General features: G+C 37.8%; 1 protein-coding gene across 1 annotated transcript in view; it reads left to right on the top strand.

Moving 5' to 3' along the window:
* The window catches only part of trim25l (tripartite motif containing 25, like), a 30,782-nt gene extending 21,093 nt beyond the window's left edge, over positions 1-9,689 (top strand). Inside the window, 4 exon segments of the mRNA XM_034176044.1 lie at positions 1,219-1,254; positions 1,983-2,051; positions 4,922-4,987; positions 8,797-9,689. Coding sequence (XP_034031935.1) covers positions 1,219-1,254; positions 1,983-2,051; positions 4,922-4,987; positions 8,797-9,368 — 743 coding nt within the window. The 3' untranslated portion in view covers positions 9,369-9,689.
* The last annotated feature ends 3,234 nt before the right edge of the window (positions 9,690-12,923 follow it).

Raw genomic sequence — 12,923 nt, 5'->3', positions numbered from 1 at the left:
TTGATCTCCAAAAATCAGTCTATGCAAGTGAAATTATGTTCAGTATGAGTGTTGTCATTAGTGCCACTTCAAAAATTAAATTCATGATAAGTAATTTATCCTAAACTTATGATCTGTTGTTTTTTCAAACTTATGCAAAAACAAATGTTGAGAAAAAAATACAGTATGTGATAGTTAATAATTATTAAGAGTCTGTTCTTTCATATTTATGAATACATTTTACTACATTGCAGTTGTTTTTTAAATGAAAACTCAACCTATTATTCTTTTTGAGTTCTACACATGTGGTGATACCTTATTTACACCAGGATGTTAATAAAATCAGTGCTGGCTATTCTCAGAATAAAGTACTTATATCCACAGTTTCAAATTGTATAAGTCAAATGGTGTCCACTTTATGGTCTTCTCAAAACATTAAAATTTCTGGATGCTCAGAATGCATCTGAGCTTATCTAGAAACCGTTGGCTTCTGGGGGCCTAAAGCGGCCCCCAGCCCCCTGGCCTATGGGCTTCAGCCCTGCGGGCCTCGTACTTTGCCCCCCCCCTGCAATTTCTAGTTCTAAATTGCGCCCTTGGTCATCTTGAAAAGTTTTACATTTAGTGACATAAACATGTGCACATTCACCTGCATGAAGAATAATCTCCATGCTTAAAGACAATTTTAATGATGTTTTAGCCTTTTTAATTGTAACAAGTCAAGTAAACAAATCTAAAAATAGAGGCTAATTTGAAACATGTCAGGGTTCTCTTTTAAAAAGGAAATGATGAATATTAACTTAAGTCTGTTCAGGTGTCAGCATTTCATCTTATTCTTAATCACAACAAACCTGCTGCAAATCCATGAATTCAAAGTGTAGCTTCTCTACATTACACGTCACACATGACAAATATGTGAAAATTTCTAGTACTTTAAAGATGAAATACTAATAAGAGGATCATAATTAACGTGGGTAGCCAAAGAAAGCGCAAAGCTTGTTTCCAGAAGGACCCACGACACGTGTCTCTCACTCCTCCCCAGCACTGTTGTTGAGAGTGCCAGTTGGGAGCGTGGCTGCAATCGGGAAGAGAACCTGGATCACTGACATCCCAGTCCAAAGTGCAAACCATTACGCCACCACCTCCCATTATGGCACCATTGTAGCGCCATATACAGGTGTAGCGTGTTGCTTCCAATGCAAACTGTATTTAAATGAATTTTCTTCTGTGTACTATAAACAGGGGCGATGGATGCTCTGTCTGAAACACCGACAGAAGGTACAGTGACAACTTTTATGCTTTCCCAAATGTTTGCCAATGCGTGCCACTCGGGGTGACCAATATACCAATTTTTTTCTTAATTTCATGAAGGGTACCCATTTGAGGTTTATAGTTTTTTTTTGTTGTTGTTGTTGTTTTTTTTGGAGTAGCTAATGATCACAAAAACTAGGTGAATTACCATAAATATGAACAGATGCATCCCAAATATGCAAAATCTTTATTAAACATTATGAAAACATTTGAGCATAATTGAGGGAAACCAAAGAACTATTAAGTACCTAAATATTTGGACAGTATTGTATAATCTTTTTTTCTTTTTACATTTTGCTGCCTCTGTACACCACCATAGCGGAATTAGTAAGAAACCTCTCTCACACTTTTCAAATCAAAACCCATCTGTTTTAAGACAGCTTTCACTATCTGACAACTGCACTGCCTAATTTTAATCTGTTCTTTATTTATAATTTATTTTAATTTGTTTTTTATTGTTGATTATTTTGTTATTATTCCTGTGCAGTGTCCTTGAGTGCTGAGAAAGACCCCTATAAATAAAATGCATTGCTATTATGATTATGAGTAGACTATTCAAATGATATAAGTGAACTTTGGTCACCCCCAAGTGGCACAGGCGAGCCCGACACCTGACGGGCTGTTGATTCCTTCACTTAAACCTGAACAAGTGTATTTAACTAACATGTGTTTGACACTGTGTTTTCATTGGACAGTCAACCCCAGTCTCTTCTTGGACTTGCCCAGCTCCGACACCATGAATCACACTCCTGTCTTCCCCGCATGTGAGTTAATATCTGACCGTGGTTCAATCTACCGTTATTCATATCATCAGTATTTTTAGACCAGCAAGACTATAAATAAATGTAAGATCCTTCATTTATAAAGACAGGAAAAGGTTTCAAATACACAGGAAATTTTGCTGAGTAAAATTTACTTTGCTGGAATAACATTTGGTCCCAGTCTAAATAGAGTAAAATATACTCTACCACAGGGATAAATCAACTCAACATAGTGTAAAATCAACTCTTATTGCAGTAAAACCACTTGCATTGAGTAGACGGTGTTGCTGACTGAACGGTCCAACTAAAACTCAGTCCGCCCTGCCTTCACTGCGCATGCGTCATCAGCCGCGGTTTCACTGATTATCACCTCGTTTCTGCTTCAAACTGCACTCCAGTCATCATCTGTCTCAGTGAGACATATCTGATGCTTTTGTACAGCAATCATTTCCACATAAATTCAGCATTATTTCATCAGAAAAGGCGGAGGAAGGCGATCAGAGCGCCACAGCCATAGACATTATATACAGTAGTGTTCAGAATAATATTAGTGCTATGCGACTAAAAAGATTAATCCAGGTTTTGAGTATATTTCTTATTGTTACATGGGAAACAAGGTACCAGTAGATTCGGTAGATTCTCACAAATCCAACAAGACCAAGCATTCATGATATGCACACTCTTAAGGCTATGAAATTGGGCTATTAGTAAAAAAAAAAAAGTAGAAAAAGGGTGTTCACAATAATAGTATCATCTGCTGTTGATGCTACAAACTCAAAACTATTATGTTCAAACTGCTTTCTTAGCAATCCTGTGAATCACTAAAGTAGTATTTAGTTGTATAACCACAGTTTTTCATGATTTCTTCTCATCTGCGAGGCATTAATTTTGTTGGTTTGGAACGAAGATTTTGCTGGTTTACTAGTGTGCTTGGGGTCATTGTCTTGTTGAAACACCCATTTCAAAGGGCATGTCCTCTTCAGCATAAGGCAACATGACCTCTTCAAGTATTTTGACATATCCAAACTGATACATGATACCTGGTATGCGATATATAGCCCAACACCATAGTAGGAGAAACATGGCCCATATCAATGATGTCTTGCACCACCATGCTTCACTGTCTTCACTGTGAACTGTGGCTTGAATTCAGAGTTTGGGGGTCGTCTCACAAACGTCCTGTGGCCCTTGGACCAAAAAGAACAATTTTAATCTCATCAGTCCACAAAATATTCCTCCATTTCTCTTTAGGCCAGTTGATGTGTTCTTTGGCAAATTGTTACCTCTTCTGCACATGTCTTTTATGTAATAGAGGGACTTTGCGGGGAATTCTTGCAAATAAATTAGCTTCACACAGGCATCTTCTAACTGTCACAGCACTTACAGGTAACTCCAGACTGTCTTTGATCATCCTGGAGCTGATCAATGGGGTTATTCTTCTGTCCATTTTGATGGTTGTTTTCTGTTTTCTTCCACACATCTGTTTGCATTGGAGATCATTGTAGATGAACAGCCTATAATTTTTTGCACCTGCGTATAAGTTTTACCCTCTCCAATCAACTTTTTAATCAAACTACGCTGTTCTTCTGAACAATGTCTTGAACGTCCCATTTTCCTCAGGCTTTCAAAGAGAAAAGAATGTTCAACAGGTGCTGGCTTCATCCTTACATAGGGGACACCTGATTCACACCTGTTTGTTCCACAAAATTGACGAACTCACTGACTGAATGCCACACTACTATTATTGTGAACACCCCCTTTTCTACTTTTTTACTAATAGCCCAATTTCATAGCCTTAAGAGTGTGCATATCATGAATGCTTGGTCTTGTTGGATTTGTGAGAATCTACTGAATCTACTGGTACCTTGTTTCCCATGTAACAATAAGAAATATACTCAAAACCTGGATTAATCTTTTAGTCACATAGACTACTATTATTCTGAACACTGCTGTAGATAAATGTATAAATTAATTTTAGAATTTAGTAAAGAAACAAGTTTGGATTGTTCATTTGAATTTATTTTTCTCTCTCTCTCTCCCTCTCTCTCTCTCACACACACACACACGGGACATCACTTTAATTTCCTCTGCTTTGCTGACCTGGTTTTGTTACAGAGATCAATCAAAAAGACACGCACATTCAAAATATTAGAGACCCCTAATAAAATTAAAAATAGTTTGTTTTTTTTGTTTGTTTTTTGCATGGGAACGCTTAGGCTGTGCAGATTTTTGCTTTAATATTTGTTACAAAGATGACCATTTTTTTCAACGCCAAGAAAAGAAAGTTCCAGGTCATTCCAGGGTCTTAAACTACCTTGTTAGGCTTTTGACTGGGGCTGGACAGCTAAAAGCTTTGAAAAAGAACTGTGTTGCACAGCTTCTTGTGTGTGCTGGCACTATGTAACTCCAATGGAGTTAATTTTGCAATGTGGTGCAGCCTTATTTTGTGAAATGCAGACACCACTCAATTCCAAAGAATTGTGAAACAAAAGCGCATAGCAAGTGGATGGAAATGCGCACAAATTCCTTTTGCCGCATTAAACGAAAATTCACTTGAGTTGCGATACTATTTAGATGGAAACATAGCTAATGAGAGAGAGTACCAGTTCCTGCTGTAATAATGTTACACATAAGTACCATTTGTTACCATAATATAATATTACAAATGGTAAAATAGCCAAAATTATTGTTCAGTCTTATTTGTGAAAGGTAATCCCACGCGATCTGGTTTCTATACTGCACCGGTTATTGCAACCGCGAGCCTATTGTGAAGAAACCCAGCCAATATGGCAGTGACACTGGATTATGTTGCAGGAAGTTATGAGGCGTCTACGTATATAATGTCTTTGTTTTTTTTTTATTTGTTTTTGCAGTGAAAGAAATTAATATTGACAGCATCCAAGCTCCAGAACCAAGGACCAGAGAGGAGTTCCTCCAGTGTGAGTCTTTATGTTTATGTGTAATGTTACATTTTAGATGCTGCCTTTGGTTAAATGCTCAGTAGGGTGCCATTCAATATTATGGCCAAAATTTTTTTTCAACTTTTTCCAGGTCCCACTCCCTATTTTTTCTTCCTTTTATGAAGCATATTAACTGCTACAACTTTTATTCAGATATATGGATATTTACTGGTAGCGCAATGATCTGAAGTGTTTCCTATATCACGTAATATAATTGGGGCTCAATTGATCCGTCTGGCTATGAAAGTGGTGTAGCGGAATTAAAATAATTTGCAGTTGTTATTAAACTTTGGCCACACACGGCGGCAACATAAGATGTAGCAAGTTTAAATATTTAGTAATTATTAAGATCCAAAATTGTAAGAGGCCTCACCAGTGGGGCACCAACATAATTAACAATTTTAAGATTTAATAATTAGTTGGATCAAATGGGCGGACTAAAAATGTAATGAATTTGAATTTTTACATTTATTAATCTTTAATATTGAAATGTCCTTGTGGGGACCAAGGTAAGTCATGCCTCATTAGTAAAGCAATATTTAATTGGAATGATATTTAATTACCTCAAAGTTGTAAGGGGACTACCTAGTTTTTAAAGACCAGGAACTTTAAACATTAATCAGTCTCAGATCATTAATCAGTCTCAAATCTAAAAGTCATAATTTCTACAATACGATTGACCAACACTGTTTCCACCTGAACACAATAAAATCACTGCAGGGATATTTACATACCATGTATTTACAAATATACAAGAGATGAACAGGTTATCAGCATTTTGAGGATATGAACAATGATTAAATAGTTATATTATGGACACATTTTGTTATTCATGAGATGTTGAAAGTGAAAGCAGTGTAAGAAGTTTAAGGAATTAAGTGATTAAATCCGATTCGAATTTAGTGATGAAATTTGGTTTGCTAAGTATTATTATTAAGAAAATTATCAAATCAACAAATCTGTATGAAGCCACCTTGTACCACTTAACAAAGCCCTGCTGAACCTTTGATGGGTCACTTAGCTCCCTTTGAAGATGATAACGCTCCGATCAGCTTTGGTGGTTGATGGGCCGGGTTCGGCCTGAGCTTAACTGGTTCTGGTGTTGAACCTCTGGTTTTCCCCAGTGATACCAGACATGGTTTCGGCTTGGTTTGCTGGCAGGACAGACCAGTGGTTCTGCAGATCCGTCTTGGTTCACTTGACCCACGGATGAAGGTTTAGGTGTTTGTTAAAAATGGTAGTCCGGTGTCCTCAAAAACTTGTGGGACCAGATTAAAAGTCTTTGTAAACTTAGAAAAAGTTAAAGGCTTGAAAATGATGTTGAAAAATTAAAGGAAAAAGAAAAAAATATATATATATTTTCTGTAAATTTGCTCTTATTCTGAAAAACTGTGGTGGAAGTTGTCTATAAACGTGAAAAACCTGACAAGCCTAAAAAGAATTATCAAAGCTGGTGCGTTGCCAGTGGTGGACACAGTTCCGCTAATTATCGAAGCTAATGTTTTCATTATCAGATTAGCTTTTCAGATAATTTTGAAAACCATCAGCAGACTAATTATCTTCCGATAAATTTTGGTCCGATAATTTTTTAGTGTGGTGAACAAAGCTTAACAGCTACAAACATTTATGAAGTCTGATATCAAAGATTTGAGTACCTACCTGTTAAATCTTTTGTAGTAGATGTACAGTTCTATCCTCTGCAAACAGAGGAGAGCTAGTTCCAGGAGAAACTGCTCTATCCTCTGCAGGCAAAGGAGAACTGGTCACAGAAAAGAAAGAAAACAGGAAAAAAAAAAAATTTTCTTTTGACCCCATGCTAACTTGCTGGCAATATCACCAAGTCATCCAGAGGGATACAGTTTTAACTTATGGTTAACATTTTAACCAAACTAATTTGGACAAGTTATTAAATTAACGTCACGTCTGAAGTTTTATAAAGTGAAAATATCAGATATATGTTTTAGTTTTAAAGTAATGCACTAATTTTGAAGGTTTTAGTGTGGACATGCTGTTTTCACAAAGTGCATTATGGGTAATCTCAGTACATTCACAACAGGAGAAATGCATTTGAGATGCTCTGATCAGGCTCCACACGGACACGGCATTAAACCCTTTGTATATTGTGCCTAAACTCTTGTGAATATATTCTCTGGGTTTATAGACGTTGTTATTGTGCTTGGCTGTTAAAATGTCTGATAACTTACTCTGACTGGAATTTCACATATAGCTAGTTTCAGGAACACCTTTGAAGAAAACTAAATTATCACTCTGCTGGAATGTGGCTGATGGGGAGTATTCAGGAGACATCCCCACTTGGAACCAGGATGTCAGGTCAAAAGTGTAAACACCAGTCTTTTCAGCTTGAGACAAAAGAAATTTGGAAAGCGAATTAATGTACTTTATTAGGATTAAGTCTAAATGAGGCCATGTTCGCTACAGTGGACGAGATGTAGATTCATAGCATTAGCTGTCAATCCAGTTAAGGGTCATTTCATTCACTTCATTTGGCAACATTAACAGAGTTTCATTCCTGAGATGATTACCATGAGCTCCTGCACTTGTCACTGCTGTTTTGAGGAGCTGATTGCAATGGTGATGTACACATTTAGGCTCCTTTGGCATTCACATCGAGCTAGATGATGGCAAGCTCATATGCAGCTCTGAAGATACTCAATCTTTCCATCCCTAGTTCCGACTGACTGCCACGTGAACTCTTGTCTTTTGGCCAATTCTACACATTTGTGATAAAGGTCCGGCTTGGTTCACATGCATGTATGTGTGCGTCATCTGCTCCACAAAATGATCTGCAGCTACTACGTGAGCTGGACAGCTAAAAGAGGACAAATTAAGCTATTGCTAAAGCTGCAGTAAACTCATTCTCTGGACAGTGCTTTGCGGCATTTTCAGTCATTTTTTTGTGTTCATCTGTTTTTGTTCAAAAAGCACTAAAGTTTTGAAGTAACTGCTAGGAGCCACTAGTCTCCATTTTAAGTCAGTGGTGTCCAAAGTGTTCCAGAAAGGGCCAAGAGGGTGCAGGTTTTCTTTGCAAACACTGACTCCAGCATGTGATTTCACTGATTACGTCACTTTGAGCAGATGGGATGAGTTCACTGTTTTAACTATTTCTACTATATTTTTATGTTTATGTTAAAACAACTGTTATTTATCATATCCAAATTTTTTTCAAAAATTACAAAACTTTGATGCTGTTGAGCTACCAGTAAATATTATTATTATTGTTGCTGTCCATTCGCCTGCTCCCCTTTTGCCCCGGGTCAGCACAGCAGATGCACTCAGATCTGCACTGGTATTTTGGCACAAGATTTATGCTGGATGCCCTTCCTGACACAACTCCAGTTTTACCTGGAGAAACACACACAGTTTGTCTTGTCACACAGCATTGTCTTCAGCTCTGAGTGTAATGATGTCTTCATTCCCTGCACATTTCAGGATCTTTGACATACTGCTAAGTTCCTAAGAGGTCTCCCATCCAAGCACTAACCAGATCCTGCACTGCTTAGCTTCTGAGATCTGTTGGAATCAGGCTTACACAGAGCAGACCGGCTGCATCACCAGTAAATATTATAATACATCCAAATTTTGTCAGCTTTTTTCTTTTCACATTATGAACAAATCTGGAGGGAGGGACAATAAAGATTAGAAACTTTATTTTTGAGTGGCACGCTAATGCTCGGTGATGTTGGCTTTGACTGCTCATGTTAACTACATTTTGAGAAGTCTATGATGTGAATAACTGTCCACGCACACACCCTCTCTCTCTCCCCCAGACTCTGTGCCCTTGTGCCTTGACACGAACTCAGCCCACAAACGGCTAGTTCTCTCCGAGGATAACACCAAAGCCACCCTGCAGGTGGCAGCGCAGCCCTACCCTGACACTCCTCAGCGTTTTGAGTGCTGGACCCAGGTGATGTGTCAGGGTCCCCTCAGCGCCGGTCGCTGTTACTGGGAGGTGGAGTGGAGAGGGCGGGGCTCCTCTATGGGTGTGGCTTATGGCTCATTGAATAGGAAGTGCTCAGACAGCAGGGCGGGGCTCGGCTACAACTGCCAGTCTTGGACCCTGGAGCTGTCAGACACTTGCTGCTCTGCCATGTACGACAACAAGAAGAAGGACATACCGGTCACCTACTCCCCCCGTGTGGGCATCTACGTGGACATGTCAGCGGGAACGCTGGCCTTTTACAGCGTGGCAGACAGCATGACACACCTTCACACCTTTCGCGCAAACTTCACGCAGCCACTGTACGCTGCCTTTGGGGTGGGCAGCGGGATCGGTGTGGGCCTGGACTTCGCTCTTGGGAAGTTCAGCTCAGGTTCAGACAGTATCAAGATCTGTCAGTAAGAGTTTGTGACTGAAGTTTTCTGCACAGTCTGATCACACCTGATGTTGTTTTTCATACCCTATTTGCACTTAATGACACATTTCTGTTCAGTGTAAGAAAGAAACGCATCTACACACTGTACTAATCCTCAACTGATTTTATATTCTACATGTAATTTTTCATTTAAGTTTCACAAAGTACTTGTCACCTACTGATGAGCTTCCTGAGATGTTTCACCAGCTGAAAGCAGAGCAGCAGATAAACCTTGTAGTTTCAGATGTGTTGTGGGGCAGTTTAAACATGAATGCCTTTTTTTTTAATTTGTCTGACACATCTTTAAAAGGTTTTTAATGATGAAATTTAGGAAATAAACATGTTTCTTGATGTTGAAGTTTGTTCAATCACAAAATTCTGCACATTATATCAGGATATAAAGCATTATTAATAAACCATCAAGTTCATTAGTTTATGTTTTTAATGAGGCAACAGCATAAAAGCCATGAGTAGTTTACGTTATAAGAGAGGCATGAAGAGGCAACACAGGATGTTTTATAGTTCCTGCTAAATGATCCTTAAACTATATGATGACAGGAGAAAAAAAGCCTTTACAGTCCAAGATATCAGTCAGTTTTGTTAAACATGAAGTCTAAAATTCTACAAATTGCATCACATGCAGAGTGGTGATTCCCCCCCCCAACCACCATAAAAAATGCCCCAAATATAAATAAATAGTGTTAACAGATTTGGATTCCATTTTTGTGGGTGTTGACAACTTAAAAAAAACTACCTCCTACATAAATTTAAATATTAAATAAGCTGCAGCCTTTATTGGCAGGTACAGTAGTGTTCAGAATAATAGTAGTGCTATGTGACTAAAAAGATTAATCCAGGTTTTGAGTATATTTCTTATTGGTACATGGGAAACAAGGTACCAGTAGATTCTCACAAATCCAACAAGACCAAGCATTCATGACATGTACACTCTTAAGGCTATGAAATTGGGCTATTAGTAAAAAAAGAAAAAAAAAAGAAAAAGGGGGTGTTAACAATAATAGTAGCATCTGCTGTTGACGCTACAAACTCAAAACTATTATGTTCAAACTGCTTTTTTAGCAATCCTGTGAATCACTAAACTAGTATTTAGTTGTATAACCACAGTTTTTCATGATTTCTTCACATCTGCGAGGCATTAATTTTGTTGGTTTGGAACCAAGATTTTGCTGGTTTACTAGTGTGCTTGGGGTCATTGTCCTGTTGAAACACCCATTTCAAGGGCATGTCCTCTTCAGCATAAGGCAACATGACCTCTTCAAATATTCTGACATATCCGCGATATATAGGCCCAACACCATAGTAGGAGAAACATGCCCATATCATGATGCTTGCACCATCATGCTTCACTGTCTTCACTGTGAACTGTGGCGTGAATTCAGAGTTTGGGGGTTGTCTCACAAACTGTCTGCGGCCCTTGGACCCAAAAAGAACAATTTTACTCATCAGTCCACAAAATATTCCTCCATTTCTCTTTAGGCCAGTTGATGTGTTCTTTGGCAAATTGTAACCTCTTCTGCACGTCTTTTATTTAACAGAGTTGAGTTTGTAGCATCAACAGCAGATGCTGCTATTATTGTGAACACCCCCTTTTCTACTTTTTTACTAATAGCACAATTTCATAGCCTTAAGAGTGTGCATATCATGAATACTTGGTCTTGTTGGATTTGTGAGAATCTACTGGTACCTTGTTTCCCATGTAACAATAAGAAATATACTCAAAACCTGGATTAATCTTTTTAGTCACATAGCACTACTATTATTCTGAACACTACTGTATATATAATGCTAAGCGTGTTCATCATTAAATACGCATCTACATAATTATCCTTTTTCATAAAGCAAAAGTGCAATAAGGAAGAACATGATATATATATATTATTATTATTAGCAAAAAGGTCACGGGGTAAAATAAGCTTACAAATCAATGGCAAAAACAAATGCCCAAACTTCCTTCATTCTAAATATTTCTTTGCTCAATGAGCAATGTGTGAGCCACATACAGCACTGTGCAAACATTTTAGGCACCTCTTTGTGAAAATTAAATATTTGATTCCACCTCATCTTTGGGATTACAGAAAATATAAGTGTTTAAACATTAAAATGTAACGCAATGCTAAAATACCATCGGCCAGATGAGCATAAAAATAGGAAACAATGTGACCTTTTGACCTCTTAAAATAGGTCAAGGTTAGCCATGTTTGAACTTGTCCATGGTCTGTGTCCCAAGAATGCTCCCTGTGAATTTAAAGACCCTGGCAGTAATGGGACTGGAGTTATGCTGAGCACAGATGGACGGACGGACACAAACTCTTCAAAAACAAAACAGGTTACTACACCCATTCAAAAAATAAACCCATGAGATTTTAATCAGTCAATGGTGTTATCAAGTCAGATTATTGCTGTAATCTTTTTTTATGGATTCCTTATCAATTTTCTGTGTGAGGAAAAGTAATCTGCACAGGTTTTCAGCATCAGCACAGCTATTTTCCATGTTGCTCAATACAGTTTTCCGTCATGATGTGCATGTTTTTCTAACATCGAGTTGTCAGACAAAACATGGCAGCACTGATTAGAGGAATTTCTAACTTTTTTTTTTTTAGTCTATTGATTAACTGATTCCCTATCACTGTTTAGCAAAGCTCAGGAAGATGCCCTCAATGGTCTTGTTTTATCCACAATCCAATATCCAATCGAAACCAAAGTAAGTATTTAGATTTAAGAACATGAAATCAGAAAATTTGGACATAAACTCAGTGATTATTTGATTAACAAAATGTGGGAGATTAATTTGATCAATTGTTTTAGCCTGAGGCATACGATTCCAATAGATTGAAAACGCATTATTAATATGAATGTTACAGTAAAATTAAATACAGATTTGCTTATTACAGGAAACCACGCAAACAAAATTATTCATTAAAAGCTGAAAAGTGGTTACACATTTCCTTTTATTTATAAATGACAGCAGTTTTTTTTTATTAATTTAATGATTTCCAACAGACATATACCGTAAAATGTTTGCACAACACTGTATGTCCCTGAGAGAAAACATACACACAAAAATTATTGTAATCAGATAAACCTGAATATGACAGTTTCAAATGACACAGCAGTGACTTTGCCCCTTAACATTTGATTTTGACGTTCCCACAGGCCTGAGATCAGGTTTTTGTCTGAAAACAGCGGCATCACTTTTGTGCTGTTATTTTCCTATAAACAGCCCGATGAGCCTCTGTAATCCTCATATAACACAAACTTAAAATTCCAAAGAGTGCAAATAACATCCCCCCCCCCCAAAAAAAAAAACAAACAAACAAAACAAGCAAGCAAAAAAGCTGATTCTGTGTAAGGCCTCAACATTAAACAATACACACAAAAGGCAGATCTGGCCGTGCCTGGTATCCAGGTTTGAACCTGCCTTTACACCTACTGATAGGTGCATGCTGGGATTTGAAAGCAAGTCAACTAGCACGTCAATATTAACACATCATGCACACGGAGAGACACAAAACTCTGGCCTG

The sequence above is a fragment of the Thalassophryne amazonica genome, chromosome 1 (assembly GCF_902500255.1).
Source record: "Thalassophryne amazonica chromosome 1, fThaAma1.1, whole genome shotgun sequence".
Taxonomy (NCBI): Eukaryota; Metazoa; Chordata; class Actinopteri; order Batrachoidiformes; family Batrachoididae; genus Thalassophryne; species Thalassophryne amazonica.
This window is presented reverse-complemented; position numbering and strand designations above follow the sequence as displayed.